A 22,786-nucleotide genomic window follows, 5' to 3' on the forward strand; every position below is an offset into this window, starting at 1 on the left:
GCATGTGTGTGTGCATGTGTGCACCGCCCCCGGCCCCTCCCCGGCGCTGTCAATCAGGCGGCGGCCGCTTTGATGTCGGCAGCGCTTGGCCGCCGCGCCGCCGCGCTCGCACACAGGCACCCGGGCGCTCCGTGCCGCTGCCTGCCGCCGCCGCCCGCTGCTCCCAGGGAGACTTGCCGGGGCTCGGGGGCGGCACGGCACGGGGCTGGGCCGGGGGGGGGGGGGGTCCGCCGAGCCCGGCATCCCGCGGCGCCCGCCGAGCCCCCTGCCAGCCGCCGGGGAAGGACTGGGGTGCACAGGGCGGGGGAGGAGGAAAAAAAGAAAAGAAATCCAGCAAGAAGAAAAGATTTTATTTTATTATTATTATTTTTTTTTTTTTTAGAAAGCGTTTAAAGAAAATCTCTGAGGGGGTTTAAAGGAAGAGGTTAGAAAGGGAAAAAGTTTGGAAGCTGGGGGGGGGGGAACTTTTGAAAGGGAAATTTTTTCAGAGCGGATTTTTTCAAACAACAAAAACAAAACAAAAAACCGCCCCCCCCCAAAAAAAAAAAAAAAAAAAGAATTACGAAGTCGAGGCAGGCTCGGCCCGAGCGCCGGAGAACAATACTCGCCGGGAAAGTTGCTGCGCGGCGGGAGCGGCGGGCGGCAGGAAAATGCCGCAGCTCGGCGGCGGCGGCGGCGACGACCTGGGGGCCACCGACGAGATGCTGGCCTTCAAGGACGAGGGCGAGCAGGAGGAGAAGATCCCCGAGAACGCCTTCACGGAGCGCGACCTGGCCGACCTCAAGTCCTCGCTGGTGAACGAGACGGAGGGCAGCGGCAGCCCCGCCGCCGAGGTGAGCCCAGCCGCCCGCTGCGGCTCCCCCCCTCCCCTCCCCGCCGGCCCCTCGGGGCCCCCGCACCCCCCCCCACCACCACCACCACCCCGCTGCCGCCGCCGTCACCCCCGGCTCCGCTTTTCTCTCTCCTCCCCGTACAGGCCATCCGCCGCGCGCAGGATCCGCAGAGGGTTTATCAGGAGAAACTCCCGGACCACATGGAAGATGGTTAGTGGCAGCGAGACCCCCCCCCCCTTCCTCCCCCGACCCCCGGGATCGTGCCCCATAGCAGCGAGGCTGCCCGCCGGTGCCCCCCCCCCACACACCGCCGAGGTCCCCAAAGGCTCCGCGTCGTCCTCGGGGCCGGCGCCGGACTCACCTGGGGTTAAGGCCGAGCTTTGATGCGAGGCTTTTAATTGCGGCAGGTATCAAGCACCAGGACGCGGGGATGTATAAAGGATCGGCGTATTCCGGCTACCCCTTCCTCATGCTCTCCGACCCCTACCTGCCCAACGGATCCATGTCACCGCTGGTGAGTCCGGCCTCCGCTCGCCGAGGAGCTGGGTGGCCTCCCTCGCTGCCGAAGCGCGTTGCAGGCGCCGGCGTGTGCTTCTGCTCACGAATTGCTGTTTCTGAAATGCCCGGACAGTGTCCTGTCCCGGCTGGAGGGAAGAGGAGTGGGAAGGGGGAGCGATGCTCGGGAGGCAGCGTTCGGTTCTCTCCGAAGTCGCTCGAGGAGCTTCTTTTCAAACCTCCGTGTCCTCCGCGTGCGCTTTCCCCCCAGCCCGACCCCCAGACCCAGCCTAAGATGCCCCCTGCTTTATTTGCGTCCCAGGGTTTGGAGGCGAGCGGCTCCTGGTGTTCGCGTTCAGGGATGCGTCCCGCAGTTTAACTTTTGCTCGATGTACCTGCACGCAGAAAGGCCTCGGTTTGGCCTCCCTTCGGCAAAGGCTCTGTCGTGGTTGAGCTCCCAAAAGGTGGACCTTACGCTTTTTTAGTTGCAATAGAGGTTTTTAGAGGAAACTCTTTAATGCTGCTGGAGGCAGTACTGCGCTATTCCAGTCTCGCTCCTACCAAGTTTTACCCTCTCAGCTCAAATCTAGTAATTCTGTACGCTTCAACGTTTATAGTAAGTCTTGCTGTGTGCATAATTAAACTAAGGGATCCGCTGTAAAAGCGGTCTTTACCCGTGGCCGTCTCTGTCAGAACTTCAGGAAGGGATTTCGCAAGTTGGGATAAAGCGTGTTCTTGTTACGTGTTCGTTTCGGACAGTATTCCTCATTTACGGCGGGGTGAATGACAGCATCATTCATTTTATTTCACTTTGAGTTTTTTAACCTTTAAGGTAATGAGGTTAAAAAAAAAAAGTAGATACAATGGCCTCCTTAATATAACCCTTTCAGACGTTTGTGCTTTGGAGGGGGAGGCTGTTAAACTGGTGTTAGGAAAAATGGGTAGGTTGTGGGGTATGAAGCAGCCTTTGAGTTAAGCCGTGATAAAATGCTGTTCGTTGCAATCACTGCCGGACCGTGCCGTGCTGTGCTGCTCGCCTGCAAGGCAGCAAGGACGCAGATGCTCCCGTAAGGCTCTTTGCACCCGCCGCACGCCCTTCGTTGTTACACCGTGGAGCAGATCGTGTGCTGCTGTAGACTATCGTGACCCTGCTGAAGGCAGGACACAGCCATGGAGGACCTGTCCCTGAGCGTGCTCTCCTCCAGCTTGCAGGAAAAAAGGATGTGTTTGCAGTGGCGGGGCCAGTGTGCAGTATGGTAACCAAAATAAGCATTTCTTCTGTGGCTTCCCACCTCGTGTCCCCTCCCCCAGGTAGCAGGTATCCCCCTCACCTCTCTAAAATACAAAGCTGCTCTCTGCCTGTTAAAAGTTTAAGTCATGATATAAAATCTGTTTTATTTAAAAGCATGCAGTTTGCTCCCTGGTAGAGAGTTTGGATAGTCCCGAGTTACGCTGGCCCGGCAGGTATTCATTGCAGCGGAGTGTTTCTTTTAGTCTTAAATGCTTGTATATGGGACAACAACGTGGCATAGCCTATTTATCAGCAATTAGGCTAAAAAGTAGATTTTTGGTTTAGGAACTACCCTTCCCACTGATCATGTGAAAAGGGTCCAACCAAGCGCAGCAGATGGAAGCAGACAGGCTGAGCAGAGCTCCGGGCTGAGGAGCGTCAGTGGCGGAGGAGGAACGAGTCCCGGCCCGTGGAGATCCACGCAAGTCCTGCCGCTGCCGTGGGGGGCTTTGCTTCAGGCCTGTTCGGGTCGTGTAGCGTTTCATGGCTCAAAAAGCTGATTTAACGTTTTCGGCTTAAAAATCTGTTACCTAGCTAACGGACAGGGGAAGAAGATGTCTTCCTCAAACAAAGGCTGGTCTTTCCCTTGGTTTTTAGAGGTGGTGCAGCAGCTATTGCAATACATTTTGGGGTCGAGGGGGCGGCTTTTGTCCTGGGTTGGCATTGACTGCGTAAAGGTTAGCATCTTAGATCCTGCATTACTCTCGGGTGGGTTTGTTGCTGCTGTGTGCATTATATAAAATGTGGGCTATAGTCTGGTGGCTGCTGCCGGTAATTGAGGAGGTCAAGTCTGTGACCAAAGGTTCTGGATCCCTAACCCTCCGTAAAAGTGCGTTTAATTAATGTTTTCAGCCCAAGAAGAGCTGAGGGGGAGGACTGCGTGAGTGCATGGGATTACGTATCACAGTCACACATGCGCTTGATAGCGAGGACCGTGTTCGGTCTGAGTGGAGCTTCCTGTAAACATTTGCGTGCAGCTAGGATTTAACTTCCTAATCCTTTAAAAAAAAAAAAAAAACGCTGAAAAATTAGCCCCGCAGTGCTTTTTCCAAACTTTCCAGGGTTTTGCATGGAACTGATGGAAAACCAGAAGGCAGCCTTGACCTGGAGGGGTCAAGGGCCGTCGGAGTTAAGGCTGCGGCTTGAGCCCCCACCCTGTCGCGCGCTGTAAAACCGCGTTTTCTTCTGGCGGCTCCTGCCGTACCTCGGCGCGGGGCTGTGAGCGGCGGCCGGAGCCGGCCCGGAGCGTGCCGGCCTCGGTGCGTGTGTTGCTACTAGCGTTACCCTGGTGGTGTTTCCTTTTTTTTTTTTTGCTTTTATTTTCTCAGCAGCATCGCTATGGCTTTGTTTTCCTCCAGTCGCTCGTGGCTCGCTCAGCGGCGCGCCGCCCCGGGAGGGTCCCTGCCTCTCCGGGGCCAAAGCCGGGTGTTTTGTCACAACACACCCACTGGTGCTATTTACATGTCCGGGTGTCACTGGTGAATGGTGGGTGGAAAACGTCTGGGCGCCTGACATCAGCGGCAGCCCAGCTGACTTGCTGTGCCCCCAGCTCGCAGCAGGATGTGGGGAGAGCCAGCCTGCACGCGGCACCTGGCTCGGTACGGGCCACCCGTGCTCTCGGTGGCAAACACCGTTTTAGGGCTAGACCGATGCCGATTTGAGCACGCGTAGCGCAGATGGGACGTGCTTTTAGCTTGCAAGCGTCCTGGAGCAGCAACAGAGCTGCCAAAGAGAGAGAGCAGGATTGCAGCTCTCAGCTGATGCACGCGCGTTTCGCGAGTCTGCTTCGGCTCTCCTTGCTCTTGGAAAACTCCAGCTGTTCCCAGAGCAGAATACATGGGATGCACCGGTTAAAAATCTGCAATAAACTTCCAAAGAATATTAAGAAGCTGAGGAACTGTTTTTCTAAGTGAAATATAAAATCATAAAACTATATCCTTTTTTAAGTAGCACAAATAACTTTAAATCAAATTAAGGTACATCCTTAGTAAGAACATCTGCCTTTTAGGTGGTTACAAACATTAGAGGTCAGACATGGTCAAACATGTTAACACTTTGATCAGATTAAAATATTTTTCTTGCTACAGTTGTATAATTGCGTTTAGACCTGAGGGGGTTTTCTGAACATTGTTATGTCTTGTACCATGTGGTAGTTACATGGTAGAAGGAGCGCTCATAAGTTCCTCCAGGTTGCTTTTGTAAATAGTTTTAGAAAGCAGGGGAATGAGCAGCGCTGTCTTGTTTGTAGGGCCCAGATGGGTGAGCGGGCTCCCGGGTCGCAGGGAAGCGAGACCGGGCTGCTCGAGGCTGCCTTCGGTTCACACCTCCGGGGCACCTCTTTTGCATGTAGTGAGCGCACGAGGGGTGGGAGAGCAGAATTAAAATGTTTTGCATGTAAAGCTGATGCACTGGACTTCCCGTCCTGTTCTTGCGGGAGGAAACAGAGGTCCAGGAGCCTCTCTTTCTTTGGAAAACAAAGCCTCCGCCTAATTTTCTTAGTAACTAAATTCTCAAGCTAGAGCTCATATAGGAGCAAAAGGGTGGTGGGACCTTCCCAAGCTCTGCTCATTTAAAGTACCAAAGTGAGATGGGAGGTCTAGGAAGTGGTGCAGATGTTCAAAACTTGATCCCTGGGGCCCAGTGGGCTCCTTGGTGCTCATTCAGTGGGTTTGAAATATCCCCTTGGGCAGGGCAAGGTTAAAGTGCAGTTAGTGCTGGCCTGGGGCCACAGGTCCCAAATAGGTCTCGTGAGGTGGAAAGGCGTGGAGCTGCGTGTCTGGCAGCGGAGGGTCTGTCCATGGGGACAGCGCTTCGGTTCCTGTCTGGCAATGGGCAGCGTTGAAGCACCAGCAGCTGTGTGGGTTTTTCTGTCTTAGCTGGCGCTGCCAGGACAATGTTTCCACCTTGCTTTTTCTGTGTCAAGTTCCAGTCCTGCTGAAACTAGTGGCAAAGCTCTCCGGAGTCGGTGGGATCGGGATTTGTCACTGCGAGGGAGTTGCTGCACGTCCCGCCAGACATCAGATGAGCCTACTTGAATAGGCTGGGGCTGATGGCCCCCCGTGATGGCCACTCGGCTTTCCCAGTGGTCCCTGCTGCTGCGTGAAAGCCACAGAGCCTGTAGGATCCCAGCCAGTGCCAGCGGTGGGACCTGTGCTGCTGGACATCACCAGCACACGCCTCTAACCCCGTAATGCTTGTATTCAAGGAAAAAAAAGTGTTAGGAGTACAGTGTAGAGGGACATCCTGGCAGACAGACAGATGACTAATTTGTTCCCTCCTGACCAAAGTGAATCCACTTCTTCCAGCTCTTCTACCTAGCTTGAAATAGGATCACGGTGAAAATAATTTTTTATGTTAAAGCATAGTGTTGGATAGGTGGATGTACCAAGGCACAGGGCTTCCAAGGTCATTTATTGCATGTCTGATTCAGCCTCGGTTCCCCCCAAGGAAAATTCTTGTGTTAATTTCTGAGTTCATATCACACCCTCAATTTTGAAGCAGAACTTCCCTTTGAAATAAATGAGGGAGCCCTGCCTAAGAAGCAGGGACATGATACAGCACTGCCTGTGTGTGGTCTAACATAACCTTATTTTTAAAATTGTTTGGAATGGAAAAAAGAGAAAGAAAAATGTCACAGGGAAGCAAAAGCAAGTTGTATGTAAATCCTTGCATGTGAATAACTGTGCACGTGATTTAGACAGTCCGACAATATCTGCTCTCCCCCGGGATTGCTTCACAGGCTGCCCTGGAAGGCGCTTCCCAGGCCCGGGCTGGGGCTGCTGGGGGCGAGTTGCTATGAGCTTGTGTACGTTAAAGGCGCTGTTCCCGCCAGCTTCCAACTGTTGCTGCTTGTGAAGCCTCATTAGCTCAACTGGTTGAGAATTTGGAGAGAAAAACATAACCTAAACCCAAACTCCCATAGCTCATCCATGTTAATGATTAATATTTTTGAAATTTCAACTGTGAAGAACAAAGTGGTTTGGGGGTTAGTCAGGCACAGGACGTGTCCAAGATGAAAGAACATAGCTGTTCAGCCTAATATCCAAAGCGTTGGGAGAGAAAACGGGGGAACGGCGGGAGGGAGGTGAGGGCCGGCGCTGCTCAGCCTGGAGGACGCGTGGCGCATCTCGGCCTGCGGTCGGCTTCCTCCATTAAATACGCAGACACCGCTAAATTCCCGTGTTTAGATGGAAACTCTGACAGATCTGTAGAGTTCAGCTTTGCTGGCGTGGGCCGGTCCGGTATGCCTGGGTTTTTGTGACCGAACCGTAGGGAGGGCTGCGTCGGCTGCTCTCGCAGTACGTCTGCGGGAGGGCCGGATCCCAATCGCAGGCTGGATCGCTCCGTATCTGCGGCATGATCTGCAAGCGAGCAGGTTTGCAGGGCGCGGGGGGCGCGCGACTCGCACAGCGTCTGAGCAACCCCGCTAACAGCTCCCAGAAGGTGCAGGAGGTGTACGGCCTCTGTGGCCTGCCGGCCTCCGTGAGCAATACCTGCTTTTGAGAGATGCTGTGCTGGACAGAGCAGGTTTGGGTAAACTGGAGCCAAGCGCCCGGTGGCACGCGGTTACTAAACTCTTCCGAGTCACAAATTCCCCCCGAAATCCTCGGGGAATCTCTCATGCTGTCCGCTGCGTGGATTCGAAGCGGGACCATCTCCGCCCCGGTGCCAGACGTGCCCGGTGCCCTCCCTGGAGCTGCTGCTCCCCCGTCCCCCCGCTCCAGCCCCTTGCACCGCGCCGCCCGCGTCTCACGGCGGTAGCCGGGACGCGTGCTCCGCCTGGCCGTATCCCGCCTTGCTGCCAGACGGGGATTTGCGAGCACCCCCCCCCCCCCATGCAGGCCTTTTCACGCGCTAATCTTTCACGTCTCTCCTTAAAAAGTAGGCTGCAACACCCTAGCTCGTTAATCTCTGTGTCTGGAGGATGAAACAAGGGTTCAGCAGGAGGACTGGGTGACTCAGAGAGCTGGTAACAGGATGCCGGGCTGTTCATTTCCTAGTTTCCAGTTTCGATCCAGCTGAACGCCTGTTACTGTCCGCCGGCTTGTCCAGCGGTCTGCCGGAGAGGGCAGGTCTCTGCCCAGCTCCCAAGCGGGGCGAGTGTTTCGCGGTGTGAAATAATGAGGTGTCCTCTCAGCCCAGCCGGCCGCGCCGGGAACCTGCAAGGTCTCTACCAAGCCCTTTTCTAACGTAACCCCAGGTCTTCCTTCTCGCCTTAGGGATTGCCAGCTCAGCACATGCTCTCAGCACGTAAACCCACCTACTTTGTTTCTTAAAGGAAATGATTGCAACATTGTGTGTGCCTCCGAGTCTTGATTACAACAGGATCTTTTTCTTGGTCACCTCTGAATGATCGTGGACAAACAGCTCTCACCTTCACGCGTCCCTCCTTGCGGGGTGACTTGCCACCGCCGCTGCCCCGTGGCCCTCTTCTCTGATTTGGCATTGGGGTGTTTATAAATTATTACGAAGGACTGTGTTCTCCCGCTGCTGCCTTTATAAAGAGGTTTCATGGAGAAAGCAGGACGTTCGGCCAGGACTGAGCATGAGGAAGGTTAGGAAAACCTGGCAGAAGTGGTGGTGCCTATCCAGCCCGTCGCGCAGCTCAGGGTAAGAGGTCACTAACGTGGCTTTAAACAACCGTTCCTCTCCCGTCCGCTGGTTCTGCGCTAAACACAGCTGAGCTACAACAAAGAGAATCTGGTTCATTGTGTTTCACAGGGTCCCAAAATTAGTGTTTTGTCAAACGAAACAATACACTCAACGATGCTGTGGTGAGCTTTTGAAACCCAAGTAAAGCTGGATACTAGAATCTGGAGTACTTTTCCCCTCTGGTTATAACAACTTTACATTTGATTAAATGATGGTCCAAAAAAAAAAAATCTCAACAGTATCTCCTTTGTTCCATTGAGAATTTGGAACCATAATATACAAAATACACATCTGTCTTGAAGGGCTACGCAGTAATCATGGACTGACCAAAAAAAAAAAAAAAGTTTTAAAGTGATTCAACCTTCTATGCTATATGTTGGATTTGTTTTCTGCTGTGGTTTTCTCTTAGGAATAGCATATACAAGCATAAACAGAGGTTCTTCTCTGATGTGACTTACACAAAAGGCAAACGTGAAAGTCCAGGATCGTAAAGTGTGTTTGACTCAGCACGAGGGGGATAAAATTATAAACATACTTGTGGAATAATTGTTTAGGAGATATTCTCCCCGGTAAAGTGCTCAGAACGGATCAGAAATGTGGAACGTGTATCCTAACAATGCAAAGATGGCACTGTGGATATTGCTTTTATGTTTAGGAAATAAACCAGCTTAAGATCTACCACATGAAGATTTGGACGGGCTGATGATTTGGTTCTCATTACATATTGCTTCCCCGAAATTACTGCTGGGCCCTGTTATATCACAGGTATAGGTAGAGAGCCAAGAGGAGTCCTTTTCCTCTACGAACCTGGCCTTTTGTGACGTTGCCCTTAAAGAAAAAGGGCCAGATTCTGACGTGGGAGACCGTGCACAACCTCTGACATCAGTAGAACCGAGACAGAAATTTAGCCTTTGAACTTTGACTTCCTGCTATAACTTACAAAATGTGGCATTGTGATCTTTGAAATCAGACCATCTGAAGTGACACAAAGATGCAGAAATGCAGGTAACGTTTTGTGGAATGGCACGGCGCTGCGCGGAGAGCTGTTTCGGTGCAGTGTTGTGACAGCTAGTTTTGTCGCATAGGATAAATGGAAAGTACGCCTATTAACCCTAAATCCAAAACAGAAGCAATAGTATAAAATAAGAAAGGAAAAAACTGAAACCTTTTTGTTTAACTTTCTCTGATACAAAGCAATTTCTCCAGGACTGCACACCATATGAAACACATTATAAATGCTCTTGTAAAATCCACATCATTATACCACATGAAAGGCTGGGTCCTAAAAATAGCCGTTCAGAGAGGATGCAGGCTAGTAGCAATTTCGGTGATCATGAAATAGTTGTGTTGACATCTCTGTGCATGCACACCCACAGAAAGCTTTGACTTTTGAATATTCTTAGCAACATTTGTGCTTTATGGAATTTTCCATGTTCTGATCCCATGAATAGTCTCTTATCCATTGGTGTTCCTTTCTGATCTTATCCCTGTGTTTCTGACCCTGATTTTCTTGAGAAAATGTGGTGGGGGTTTTTTGTTTTGTTTTATTTTTTATATTAAACTCTTTCCTTGCTATCCATTCGACAGCCTCAGAGGTTGGCAAAATCAGTTGCATTCCCCTTTCTCCTATCAATGGGAATATTTTCTTTTTTTTTGCTTCACTAGCCACGCACATCTCTAAAATTTGAAGGCTAGCAGTGAAAATGCAAACCCAGAGCATTAGATAAGGAGACGAGGAACTGCCACATCTACCTAGCCTTTGTATCTGCTGTAGCATTCAAAAGAAAGTAAGTGAAATTGCAGTGGGGTAATTACACAGTAATGTATCCACAACAAAAATTTCTTCCTCCTCCCAGCAGTCAGAATTTGGCTTTTGTTTTGAAATATGAAAAGATACAGCATCCTCGCTTTGGTGTGTTTGCAGCAGAGCCCTGCCTGATACAAACTGCCATAGCTCTGGGATAGGCAACAGAGTCGTGCCAAGTGATATCGCTCAGGATCTTTTTGAAGAGTTCGTCAGACTTTATTTTATTGCTGTTGTGTTTTGTTTTTAGCTTGTTATTTGTTTGAAATTATTATTCTAGGGATAGCTTTCTGAAAAGCGTTTGAATCTTCAGTGCTGATCTCTGTTGGCATTTTTCTGAAGTAGAGGTTGGGCTGCTGGAGCCGTACACCTTGAAGCTGTGGGGTGTCTGAATGCGGCGGTTTCAGCCTGTCCAGGGTTTCAAGTGCAATGGCCCCTCTAAAGTCAATTGGAAACAGTTTATTTCCTTAAAATGAGCTTGTTTTTGGAATTGGAGAAAAAATCTTTGAAGATATCAAACAAAATAATAGGGTGTTCAAGAAAATTGCATTGCCACTTAAACAGCTGGCATGAGCATCATTAAGTCTGAAGTTTCATTCAGATCAGATGTAGCTGTGGTTCTAATGCTGCACAAACTCGTCAAGAAACGTAACTTTAAGTGATTCGCTGTGAGAGCTTCAGCCATTCTGCAAGTCCTTCTAACTTAAAAGGGCAGCTCTAGTCCCTTGTCCAGCTCTGGAGCCCCTTTCCAATGGTAACATGCACCTGGCTAAATTAGGCTGTTGAATTCCTACAGGCTGTTAGTAACTTTGAAGAATCAGATACTGTAAAACAACATCATGTATGAGCTGTACTAATTTAGCTCCCTGAAAGAGCTGGGATGGGGGCACGGGAACACCCTGAGGGAGCAATCAATAATTTGAATTTATCTAAACCTCAGAGAGTGAGTGCGTTCACTTGTGAACACAATCAGCAGCAATTTAAGGGTATATTTGCAACTCGGTTCTGAGAAGTTGTGGCTCACGTGTTGGCTATTTGGTCTGTATAATGCAACAGATTCTTATATTTAGGAACAGTCAGTAAAAGGTTTTGGACACTTCTGGCTTGAAGTTAACCTCATGCCTAAGCCCTTTTGTATTTTCCGTAGTTAATTTCATGGCTGAAACCAGTCTTTTATCTGGCAGTCTCCTGGAGCCTGTGCCTTTCCTGCGAGGAGCAGAATTCAGTTAAAAACAGTAGTTTTATCCGGGTAGGCTGGAGTTCTGTCACTTCTTAACCGCACTTGAACGTAAGAGTTGTAGAGAAAATTTCACTCCTTCACTCAGGAGAACGGAAAATTACCTGCTATTATCGGTGTCAGTTCCTTGGATATTGGCACTAACGGAAAGTGTTATATAACTATGTGCGTGCACTTAAACTTTGCAAAATAAAAATGTTTTTAAACTCTCATATACTGTTCTTACTAATCTAGTACCCGGCTCTGCATATAAATATAAATACAGACCGAGGGATGGAGGCAGGCTGCAACGCTAAGCATGAGACTATGAAAGATGAGCAGCCGTTTCCGAAAGCGTTGCTGTTTGTACCAATTAATTAAAAAAAGGAAAAAAAAAAAGAAAAAAAAAAGTGCGGTGGTAAACGTGTGGCTGCTCAGCGCTCTGCCGGTGCTCCCGGGGGCGGGAGCCGGCCCCTCTCCGGCCTGATCCCAGCCCCGGAGCCGCGCGATCCTGGTCCTGCCGTGTCAGCCACCTGGGAGCAGCCGAATAAAGAGGCATTAGCAACGCCGGTTGTTTATGTGTTAACACAGGATGTTCTCAAAGTCAGGTACGAAGTGAGGCATGTTACCAAGTTTTATAGCAGAGGAACCGGATAGTCTTGTAGCTGCAGTGCAAGGCTGCGACTGAGGGAGCCACTGTTTCATCCATGCTCCTGCGCCGAGTCCCCCGGGAGCATGTTTTTCCGTGACTCAGTTTCCCCGGGAGTGTTTTGAAGCTTTATGGTTTCACGTGTAAGTGATGTTTGGAGCGTGCTGTGAGGAAAGCCACAGCGATGCTGAAAAAGAGAGTCCAAGCACAGGATAGTGCGATAGGGGATGTTTCAGAAATGATCGCAGAAAGCACTAGCCAAAAAAGTAAGCTGTGCTGCTTTATTAGACCGTTTACTCCAAGATATTAAACAAATTGCAATTTCATAATCTTTTAGCGAGTTGCAGGTGGCCCTGAAACCACAACTCCTTCAAGGCGATTGGCATGTTTTCTCGCTTTAAAAACAAATCGCTTTTTCAGCCTTAAACGGTAATTTCATAGAGTGGCATTAGCTGGATGGGAACGTTGACTGGATGGTCCAAAAAGTCTTCTAAAATGCACGTGCTGTACAAATCCGCGGTACTGCTGAACCGGGGACAAAATGCCATTTCTTATTTACCAGCTTGTAATATGCTGATGAGAACAACCTCAAGGATTGCACTGCATAGTTTTTGGACACATGTACCAAACCCCTGGATACATAATTCAAATTCCTTTTCATGAAGAATGAGTCTATTTATCTTGGAACCTTTTTTACTTAAACAGTAATCTCTAGGAAATCATTTGTTAACAGCAGTTAGCTGCCAGTTTGTCAGTTAATGGCTTGCGGCAAAGTCAGCAGCAAATGGAAGCTTTTCAAGGCGGAGGTTGCTGTCGCACGCGGTGCAGAAAGGTTTCTACCGAAAAGCATTAGAGGAGTCTGTCGGAGGAATTCGGTCCAACTCGTGGAAACATGAGGAAACCGGGAACGGCGGGCCGTACGCCGGCGTTTCGCTTGCGCGTCCCTTTGTAAAACGTTAAAGCCGTCAACGGTGCCTGCGTCAACTTTGACGCCCGAATTCTCCTTCCTGGAGGCTCCGGGGTGGCAGCGGCGGCCGGCGCGTCCCCTTGCCCCCGGCGCGCGCCCGCGTGGGAGAGCGCTGCAGGGGCTGAGCGGGGTTTCTGCCGTGGAGCTGAATCCGCCAGCCCAGCTCGCAGACGTTACCGCTTCTAAATAAGAGTCTAGCAACCAGTTTCAGTTAGGTAATCAGGGTTATCTGATTTCTTTTTAATCTGAGAAGTATCGCCGAGCATCTCGGAGCGATAACCTCAAATTACTGTTTATACTGAGCGAGGTGCTGCACGGAGAAGAATAAAATGGCAAAAAGTGGCTCGCAAGCCTCTGAAAAGGGCACTGAGAAAAGTCGCCGCAGTCCACGCCAGATCCTTCCTTCGTGCAGTGGGATCGGGTGAGAAATAACTGCCCTCAGTAGAAACTCTCCCATGAAGCCACAAAATCCAGCTGAAATAAATACCACTTCCCTGCAGCATTATCTCCCACTCTGCCGTCTACCCGCAGAGGATGGTAGGGTGTATGAACTGGCAGGGGATTAATGGCAGCGTGGTTCATAAAAAAAACTTTGCTGCCAGAAGGACGTGGGACCCAGACAGCAGTAACGAGGGGCTGGTTCTCTGCGCAGATGCCCCCAAGTGCTGTTTGTCTGAGAGCAGATTTTCCCACAGATCTTTGGCCTTCATATTATTTGAAGAACCCCCTCTGCAGCTGCAATCCTTCCCTCCCCCGGGGGGAAAACAGGGTGGTAACTTTGTGCAACTGAATGGTGTGGAGGTTTAGGAGAACTGCCATGGGAGGGGAAGATTTGGCTCATTAGCGTGGAACATTGTGCTGCCAGGAACAGAGTTTTGGGGCAGAACTAATAACATGGAAGCAGATGCAGTCAGCTTTTATTAAACTGGTTGGTAGATGACTTCAAACAGGCAACGTTTGTGTGTGGGTCTCTCCTTGTGAAAGGCAAGAGCATCAGACCCCAGCAGCAGAACCTGGTGGTGATGCTTGCTAAAAAGTACAGAGCAACCCACCAAATCTGTGGACATAGGAGTTTTCTCCCAAATGTATTTAAAAAAACAACAACTTTGTAGTTGTGTTGCATTTTTTAAACTCTTGTACTCTGCATATCTCACTTGAAGCAAGGAACAACCGTAGAGTCATAGAGCTTATAGTCAGAAGGAACCAGCATTATATCATCTCTCCTTTATCAGAGTGTATCGTCTCCTCTATGTCAGGGACCACTGAATCTCACCCAGTTAATCCCATAGCTGGATATACCCTTAATTGCTTGACAGTGCATTATAAGGATGGATAAATTCATCTCCAAGCCAAGTTTTGAAGCACTTCTTCTTTGAATCAGACTTTATGCAGCTCTAATTAAGTCCGTAACGCTTATCTGCTCAGGGTGATGGTTGGATTCCATTCCCTGATACGCATTGCTCCATGACCACCACTAATGACAACTTAAACTCCTTCAGTAATTGCATCGTACGAGTACACAGGTTGGAATGACCATCAGCCAAATACAAATTGCCCTTCTCAGCTGGTGACCAGACTCAGGCAAGGCCATCAGAAAGTTCACCACAGACATCATCCCTCTGCCACACACAGCAGTGACCTGAATACTGCTGCTTGTCCTTATATGCTTTGTTCTTTCGCCGCCTCCGTACACTTTGGACTCAACTGTCCTGCTCTTGGGAGGGTGTCGGGAACGATCGGTCCCGGTAGATGCAGCTGAATTCTGCAAACGTGGCAGTAGCATTTCTGACTTCTCTGTAGACTTCCAGGAGCTGTCGCCTCCTTCCACACCGACTCCAGCTGCCATTTCGCAGACAAATGAACACCTACAGAAATCCTTTCTCCGCTCCGTCCGTCCAAGAGCAGGCTGGCGTATGCATGAGGTTTTCATTTGTGTGTTCCTCGCTGCCTCGTCATCCCCCCGGCTCGCTGAATAAGGCACAAAGCATCCCATTTGAATGCCATGCTCCATCCTACCTTTGTTGTGTAATACTTTTTTCTCAGGCAGTTTCTAATCTAGAGATTTTCTGGGATCTGTGCACGGCATAAAGGGAAGTCTCATCGTCACCTCGGGTTCTGTCTTTCACTACCAAGTGTTTAAGACATAATTCTGGGCGTCCAGGGCTTGCTTTCTCTTTGTGTCTCCTTTGCTGTTGCTTTCATTTACTAACATGTTGAACTTCAAAGTCTATTCTTTCTCCTTCCTAATTTTTATGGAAAAAATGGTCTGAACCCTATTTGCATTTCCTCCCTGAGGATATTGGCAATCCTTAATCCTACATATGAAAGAATTTCAGTTTTCCCAGCAGCCTTTTATTCTGGGACTGCTCTTCCATTCCCTTTTCTCCTTGAAATTTTCTCCCGTGGTTCAAGATTGTTCTTTGTGGTGCCCCTTACTTCCATTATTAGCTATGTGCACTGACGTTTGATCACTTGAAGTCTTTTCCCTTTCCTTTCCGTCCTCTGCTTTTGCAGGTAATGTGTCAGGTTTCGTGCTTGTGGCAATACGAGTATTTTTGCCCTTGGTGTACAGAGCAATGCCATATGCAGTGTTACCTGCTGATCGCTAGGGACCCACTGGAATAACTCTTTTTAGAGCCAAGAGATAGCAGGATGAAAGAGGGTAGGGTGAATAACTAGGTGCTAATTTATTCCGGGTGCTATTGGCTTCGCATGTTCAGGTTCCATATTCCAGTCGAGGATGAGGCAAGGGCTCCCAGTGGATATCGTTATAGTTTATGCACTTGAGAAGTGGTTTCAGTCCTGCTGCTGCTGTGGACGTGGGATGGTAAGGGCGGGGGAAATACTCAGTGTGATCCCAGTGGGGTCGTCCCTGGACTCTACCTCGTTGTCCGACTAGTCCGGAGCGCTCCTTCCACTCGAGCGTGTGCAAGGAGAGTCCTGAACACGGCATTTCTCCGTGCCTTTTCCAGCTCTTGCAGCGAGCAGGCGGGAGGTGCAGGAAGTACCGAGGGTGCAGATGGGGCTGGCCGTGTGGATGCAGGGATTTAGATCATGCAAACCCAGGGTTCTTTGCTACAGATCATTCTCAGCTATGTGCTCTGGTAATTAGCATGTGCATAAACACTTTGTAATCTTGTGATCATGGCTTGCAGATTAGCTCTTTTGCCAGCTTTGCGATTTCTTTGCCAGTTTTAGTTTTAATTGCAAATCCATTACTGCCAGCTCCCTTGCATATTGTAGCAATAGGCAAATTAAAACACTTGGACATAGTTGGGCGGGTTTCAGTTAAGAAATTAATTGTTACTGCCAACCAGTGCTTTTTCATGTGAGGGTGGCTTATGAGTTTGGTTTTGAGGGCATAATCTCCGAGACTTTCTTCTTTCCCTTCTCCTCCCCCCAGCTCCAGACTGCGTTGCCCTGTCGAGCAGCTCCGCAGATGGCACGAAGCAAATTCTTGCCTCTTTGATCTCATAGTCAAGAAATTTGGAAGTAGTTCTGAATTTATGAGAATTCTGTCTGAAATAAATCTGTCTGTGCACAGGGCCACCCTAAGTCAAGCCAGAGCTGCAGGCTCCGCTCGCCTGAATCTCCCACGGCAGCGCGAGGGTGCCTTGCAGGATTAAAATCCCACAGGAGCACCCGCGGATGCTGTAGCGAGAAAGACGAACTTTATGCATGTCATTGAACGTGAAGAAGTCTAGACAATCTACAAGTTACCAGGCAGGGTAATTGGCTGAAGGCTTAATCCACCCTGATAATCCAGTAGTGGCGTTGTTGGCAGGACGCTGGTGGAAGTTATCACTCGCTGAAACTGGCAGCCGCGTGTCTGCCGTGAGCCTTGCCGTTCTTTGCTCCCCCTCCAATTTTTAAATTTCTGCAAACTATCTTTTTGGCATTTTTCAAAAACTGCTTGTTCTCAAATATATATATATATATTTTTTTTTTTTTAACATCACTTTTTCCAGCCTCCTGATGTTACAGTCACGCAGCCTCCCATCAGCTTCACATGTAAGCGGCAGCTTGTTTTGCAGCGGATCCGCGTGGACGTTGTGAGTTCCCCTTCCAAACCTGGGTCTCCCGCCCTCGGAGGATTTTATTTCTCACGTGCTGCCTTCGGTGGCTGGGAGTTTGAAGACATTGTGCAAACGTTTTGCAATTTGCTTCCAGAAAAATTGGCCTGTTGCTGTATCAAAGTGTGGCTCAGCTTTGAAAGCGGGCTGTCTAAAATTATTGTCTAATTGTGCATGAAGCCAGTTGATATAATCACCTCTCCTATTCCTGTTACATTATTCTCCTTCATTCATTCCCTCCGTTTACCTTAGTAAAACGAGTTGCGTTTCAGCTAAGTTTCCAGCCTTCCCAGGCCTGAAGGTCCTGTGTGTCTGTACAGCCCCAAGCACAAACGGACCCTGCTGCATATTGCTAGGAGAATATACTAAATTTTTAAAATAGAGTCGTGCTGCACATTGCTGGGAGAATATACTAAATTTTTAAAATAGAGTCGTATTGGTTCGCTGACTAGCTGCTTGCTTGTTTCTGATTGCTGGCCTTGCACAACTAGTCCGGGGACTAAGAGCCAAGTTAGTTTTTTCTTTTGGCTTATCATCACCGAATTATGCCCTGGGTATTGTCTGTAAAATGCCACTGCCTTCAGTGAGTTTGCAGATTTGCCGTTGACTGGAACTTAGTCAACGATTCCAGTGATGACAGAAGTAGAAACAGCCTGGAAATTTTCTGCAGTGGGTTGACTTTACTGCTAGTAGAAGCATTAAGAAAAAAAAACATAATAATACACAGAAACTTATTTTGGTCGCTGAAACCAGCCAAAGCGTCTGTGAATTCTTGAGTGAACCGGCACCGTTTTTAAGTCCGCCCGTAAAGTTTCTTTTGACATTGTTTCTTTTCTTTTTGCTCATAAAACAATGGAAGAAGTCCAGTTCCGCAGCAAACAAAACCTGAACGTGCTCTAGCTTACATGCTAACTATCAAAGAGCATTTATTGAGTACACATTACCACCCTTCCGTTTTACAGCAAACACCTCGTCACAGCTGAGAGGCTTCGGGAAAACTATATATAGTGTATTCGGCAGAATGTCACCCGTGCAATTATTCCGTAGCTCCGGCTCCGTGATGTTGTGCCTAACAAATCCAGCTTTAATTGTTCACAATCTCTATCACAACAGACATCGGGTTTGAGTTCAGCCGGTACAGAGTCGGGAGGAATAAACACGAACCTACAGTAAGATCAAAGCAGCGGAGAGGTGCGCATGTGCTAATAATAATAGCTTATGAAAGCTCATATTTTCCTTCAACAACATCCTGTCATTTGTGTATTAGCTTTGAAAAGGGTAAAAAAAAAAAAAAATTCAGTGTAATTTACTTCAGCAAAAAAAAAAAAAAAAAGAGAGAGAGAGAGATAAGGCAGATATTTGATTGCACCAGCTCGTGTGTGGTTTGCTGCGAGGACTGTGCGTGAACCACGTCCTCCAGCGCAGTGTGAGCCTGGTGTGCAGAGGCTGGGCGGGCTGTGACCGAAGTACCATTGTTATCTGATTTTTTACATACAGTCTGTGACAATGTGATGCAGAAAGGAGGATGAGGTAAACAGTCGCAGAGTTGGTAACCGCATCCACACCTGGTGCACCTCGATAAAATGTCTGTAAACAGTTTGTGTAGAGAGTGAGGTTACGGCGGAGATGTGTAACGGCTTCTAGCTGCCCCGGGCAAATTCAGGAAGGCGAGGGGTTTCGGGGATGGTGTCTCTGTTGCAGCAGGGACCCCCTGGAGGTTTTGGGGGGTAATCAGAGTCAGAATTTAGCCCTCGCGCTGTTGCGTGCTCCTTGGGTCGGCGCCGGAGGGAGGATTCGGGACGCCTGGAGGGCCGTCGGGCTGACCGGCTCGCACCTGGGGACGGACGAGCCCCTGCCTCGCCGCGATTTACCGTCGGCAGGATGTGACCTACTTAGGAAGCGCTGACCTGCCTTCAAAACCGGGCACAGCAGTGACCGTTTCCGCCGTCCTCCCGGAGCGAACGCTTCCACTATCAGCCCGTCCGATCTGGCGCGCGGGCCGCGATGCTGCAGGAGCGTTTCCTCCCCGGCGCGGAGGTCTCGGCCGGCGGGAGGCGCGCAGCGGCGCCGGGGGCGGAGGGCGGCGAGGAGCGAGCGCCGGCCGCTGCGAGGGGTCAAGCGCCTTGCTCCTGCCTTCGCCTGTGACGTTCGCGCGCCGCCGCCGCCGACGTTTTGCTTGCGCCTGTAGCTCTTCGGTGCAAGCAGGAAAAGGGTTTGGAGTTTCTTCTGGGGAGGAGGGCGGCTGACAAGAAACGGTGACAGAGTGGCCCGGTAAATACTGAAGACAGTGAGGAACGAGGAGCTTATCTCGAAGGAAGACCTAGGGGAAGGGGACCAAGAGGAGCAGAGAGGGGCTGGTCTTCTTGCCCGGAGGCTGCTCCGAGTCGTCAGGTGCCACCAGCTCCCGGGCAAGGTGCAGCTGTGGCCGCGTGTTGACCAGAATGAGCGGGCTGGAGACGCGCGTTACGTTTTGCGCGGCTGAGCTAGGCTTTATCCCAATTCTGCGGCAAACAGGGACTCGTTAAGAAAGTGGAGCGAGGAATAATGATCCGCCTGTTTAACGCAGCTGAAAGGCTTACTTCAAAGACAGCGTTAGCCTAAAAAAGCCCGAGTGTGGAGGGGGGGGGGGGGGGAATAACACACTTGATCGCAACTTCCAAGTTGTGGCGGTAGCGTTTGTAAGTAGGTCAGCGAACAGTAGGGTTTAGATTAACTCCTCTTTCTGGCAACTAGATGGGAACGTAGGGCTGGAAACGGGTGGATTCCCACCCCGGCAAGTCACTTGGCCTCCTGGCGCCTCGGGGAAGGGTACGCCTGCGGGCTCTGCCCGGTAATCATCACCCCGCTGCCTCCCCACCTCTCCGGAGGGTTTTAGACTCCGTGATTGGAAAGCGCAAAGTATTATTAAGGCGGAATTAACGCCTGCCGTGACAATATGTAATGGAGCGTTGTCGGCACACGCCCCGTTTCCTCCTGCTCCCGCGTTGCGTCAGGCGAGTCCCCGGCCTTTACTAGGTTTACGGCCGGCCCAAGAAGAGGGAAGACGCTGCCGCGAGCGGCCGGCTTCGTTGGGCCGTTCGGGACGCCGCCGCCGCCTCGTAGGCCGGGCTGGGCGCCTGCCGAGCGCCCGACCGGAAGGCGAGGTGCAGGGGACCGGGTGGCGCGCGGCGGGTGCTTCCTGCCACCTTCCACCTCCCCCGGGGGGGGTGGGGGGTGTCCCCCCTCTGCGTGCGCAGCCGAAAGAGCGGGGCGGCCCACCTGGGCCTTCCCCCCCCCACACACACACACACCCCGTGCCCGTGGCCGGCCGACGGCCGTGGCCTGGGCTTTCGGGCCGGCGGCACCCCCGGTGCGAGTCCTCCTGATGTCCGCCTGCTCTCGGCGTCCCCGCTTGTTTTGAGGCGCCCGCTCGCCTCCTCAGGCGGCCGTCCCCCGGCTGCTCCGGCCCGTCGGCGCTCGGTTCGCCCAAGGCTGGCGCGCGGCCAACCCGGCCTCGCCGGCTGCCGTGTTAGCGTGGCGGCGCGCAACGCTGGCGAGACTTCAGCCAAACGTATTCCCTAGCGTAACATGTTATTAGGGCGCGTTTCTGCGCTGGCTCCTTAATCGTTTGTTCGTTCGCTTGCTTGCTGGTACATAAAATATGAAAACCTTCCGATAGGGTATCTAGTCCGCTGGTGCAAACGAGCTAGTTTCTAGCGCACGTAAATAAAGGATGGCCCTGCGTTTGCAGTTTGCCTTTTGCAGCACGCGCTGCGCAGAAGGGCTTTATCTGGTCGGGGGAGAGCCGGGGCCTGCTGCTGCGCGCACCCGCGGCGGGCGGCCAAGGCGGAAGCCGGGAGCGCTGCGCGGAGCGCGCCCTGCGCGTGCACAACACGCCAGTGCCAAAAGCGGTCCCTTTTCTGGGCAGGGGGGAGGAGGGGGGATCTGCTTTCTTTAGTTTCTTCACTCTTTTCCAGGCTGTGTTTAACATGCTCGTTACAGAGGGTATCGTTCTCCGAAAATACTGCATTTGGGTTTTTTGGATAAAATCCTGAAGGTGGCTACTTCACGTCTGTGTCTTTTATTGGTTTGATCCCTATTGATTTGTATAAGTCTCTTAAATGAAGAGGGCAAGCTGTCTGGAGCAAGCTTTTCGATACAAGTTGTGGCTTCAAAATCCGTGTACCAGAGTGGTTTTCACTGGTGTAACTTTGTCATGGGTGGCAGAATGTCCCACACAGACCCTTCTGCTCAGTTCCAAGCAGCTCAACCTGCAGGTTAGGTCCTAAAAACTCAGGTCTTGTCAGCTTTGTATGGACACTATAGTAATTTTTATGGCGGAGATGGAAAAGATAAATGTCTTTTGTTCCTGAATTGGTGGTTGCCGCCTGTTCTATGGGCAGTGTAATTCCTGAAACCTTCGCTGTGCGTAAGGCTTGGTCTTGTAAAAGCTCATGTAAATAAAGTATTTCACATGTGTGGATGGTCTCGTGGAAATCAGCCTGACGATTTGTGCATAGAATTATTTATATGTGTAAGTGTTTGCAAGATCAAGGACTTTGTAATATTTTTCATCTGGATACATGAAAGCATTGCTGGTTGGGTACGCAGAGCTCTCTGCTGCATAAGCCCTATTGAATTTCGGTAGGAACCACTCGTATGCCTCTCTTGCACACCTAGGTGTTCATTAAATCTAAAACTTTACGATAAACTGAAGGACACACCAGGAGGTTAGCTGCCTGTGGGATGCAACATTTAAAACTGTGTGTTGCAAGCCATTTAGACCCCAAAATACATATTTTTTACAGAATTAAGTTTACACTTTTTTTCCCAGCCTTTCAGTGAAATCAGTTAAGAGAGATTAAAGTGATGCAGGATTTGTGTCTAGATTCTTTTAACCCATTACTAGGCCACGATTTTAACTGACTGCACCTCAAAGCCTCTCAAATTTCCTTTTCTTTGTTAAATCAGCTCATGGATTTGTTACTTCCTCATATGCCCGCCAGGTCTACCTTTGATAAACATGGACACACGGAACAAAGTGGCCCGGGTGGTTTCTTTATCATTTCTTGGTCTGAAACGTTCCCAGGTGATGATTCCGGTAAACTCCCTGGCAGCAATGGGCCTAGTCTCCTTCTGACACAGAGCAGCACATGGGAAGAGACCTCACCGACAGGCCGTCTAGTGAAGGCTGAATTTCAGTCCCAAAGACATTTTAGGACCTCCATGGTATCAAAGGGGATAATTTTTCCTGAGTGTTTTGAATTTGAAAATCCTAACGCATGATTCATGTGGTCTAGGAACTGGCAGCGCTTGCGTCGTGTTCTCCAGATTCGTCAGGAGCCTGCAATCTACTTGAGCTCAAACTGCAAAATGTAGGCCAGTTATATCATCAAACTGAGCAAAATCTTTCTTTGGAAATCCAGAGGTTGCCTTGCCCCATTTTGACTCTGTCTGCATTTCAAATGCTTTTTTCTTGCTTGATCAATCACTAAAGTCTGTCATCTTGTCCGTACTCTGCTTCTAGGATAAGCGAGAACTAACTCTAGTCACACTAGAAATATATAATCTCTAGTTTATGAACGAAAAATACAGAACTGATAACATCTCATATCCTGCTTTTGGAGCTAGCCAATGCATGATGCTGTTAAGGACTACAAAAAGAGTGCAAAAGGCATCCTTCAGAAATTCTTTCGTCTTGATCTAATTCAGCTTGTATTTCTTCATTTTATTGTTCAGATCATAGGCTATGCTTGTGTTCATGTATTTTTGTTTTGCAGCGTGTGTGATGCTAACCAGCTCTATTCGTAGATGAGCAGATTAGGTG

The 22,786-nt window shown here is 50.0% G+C and overlaps 1 protein-coding gene across 4 annotated transcripts in view; it reads left to right on the plus strand.

The window, feature by feature from the left end:
• The first annotated feature begins 207 nt into the window (after window positions 1-207).
• TCF7 (transcription factor 7) overlaps window positions 208-22,786 on the plus strand; it is a 70,813-nt gene continuing 48,234 nt past the window's right edge. Inside the window, exons 1-3 of one of the 4 annotated variants that reach the window (XM_068959771.1) lie at window positions 208-833; window positions 977-1,043; window positions 1,241-1,347. In XM_068959771.1, the coding sequence (XP_068815872.1) occupies window positions 651-833; window positions 977-1,043; window positions 1,241-1,347 (357 nt within the window). In that variant the 5' untranslated portion in view covers window positions 208-650. The remainder of the gene's footprint in view (window positions 834-976; window positions 1,044-1,240; window positions 1,348-22,786) is intronic. The other 3 variants (XM_068959773.1, XM_068959772.1, XM_068959770.1) reach the window with 3 other exon arrangements.

The sequence above is a fragment of the Struthio camelus genome, chromosome 13 (genome assembly GCF_040807025.1).
Source record: "Struthio camelus isolate bStrCam1 chromosome 13, bStrCam1.hap1, whole genome shotgun sequence".
Taxonomy (NCBI): Eukaryota; Metazoa; Chordata; class Aves; order Struthioniformes; family Struthionidae; genus Struthio; species Struthio camelus.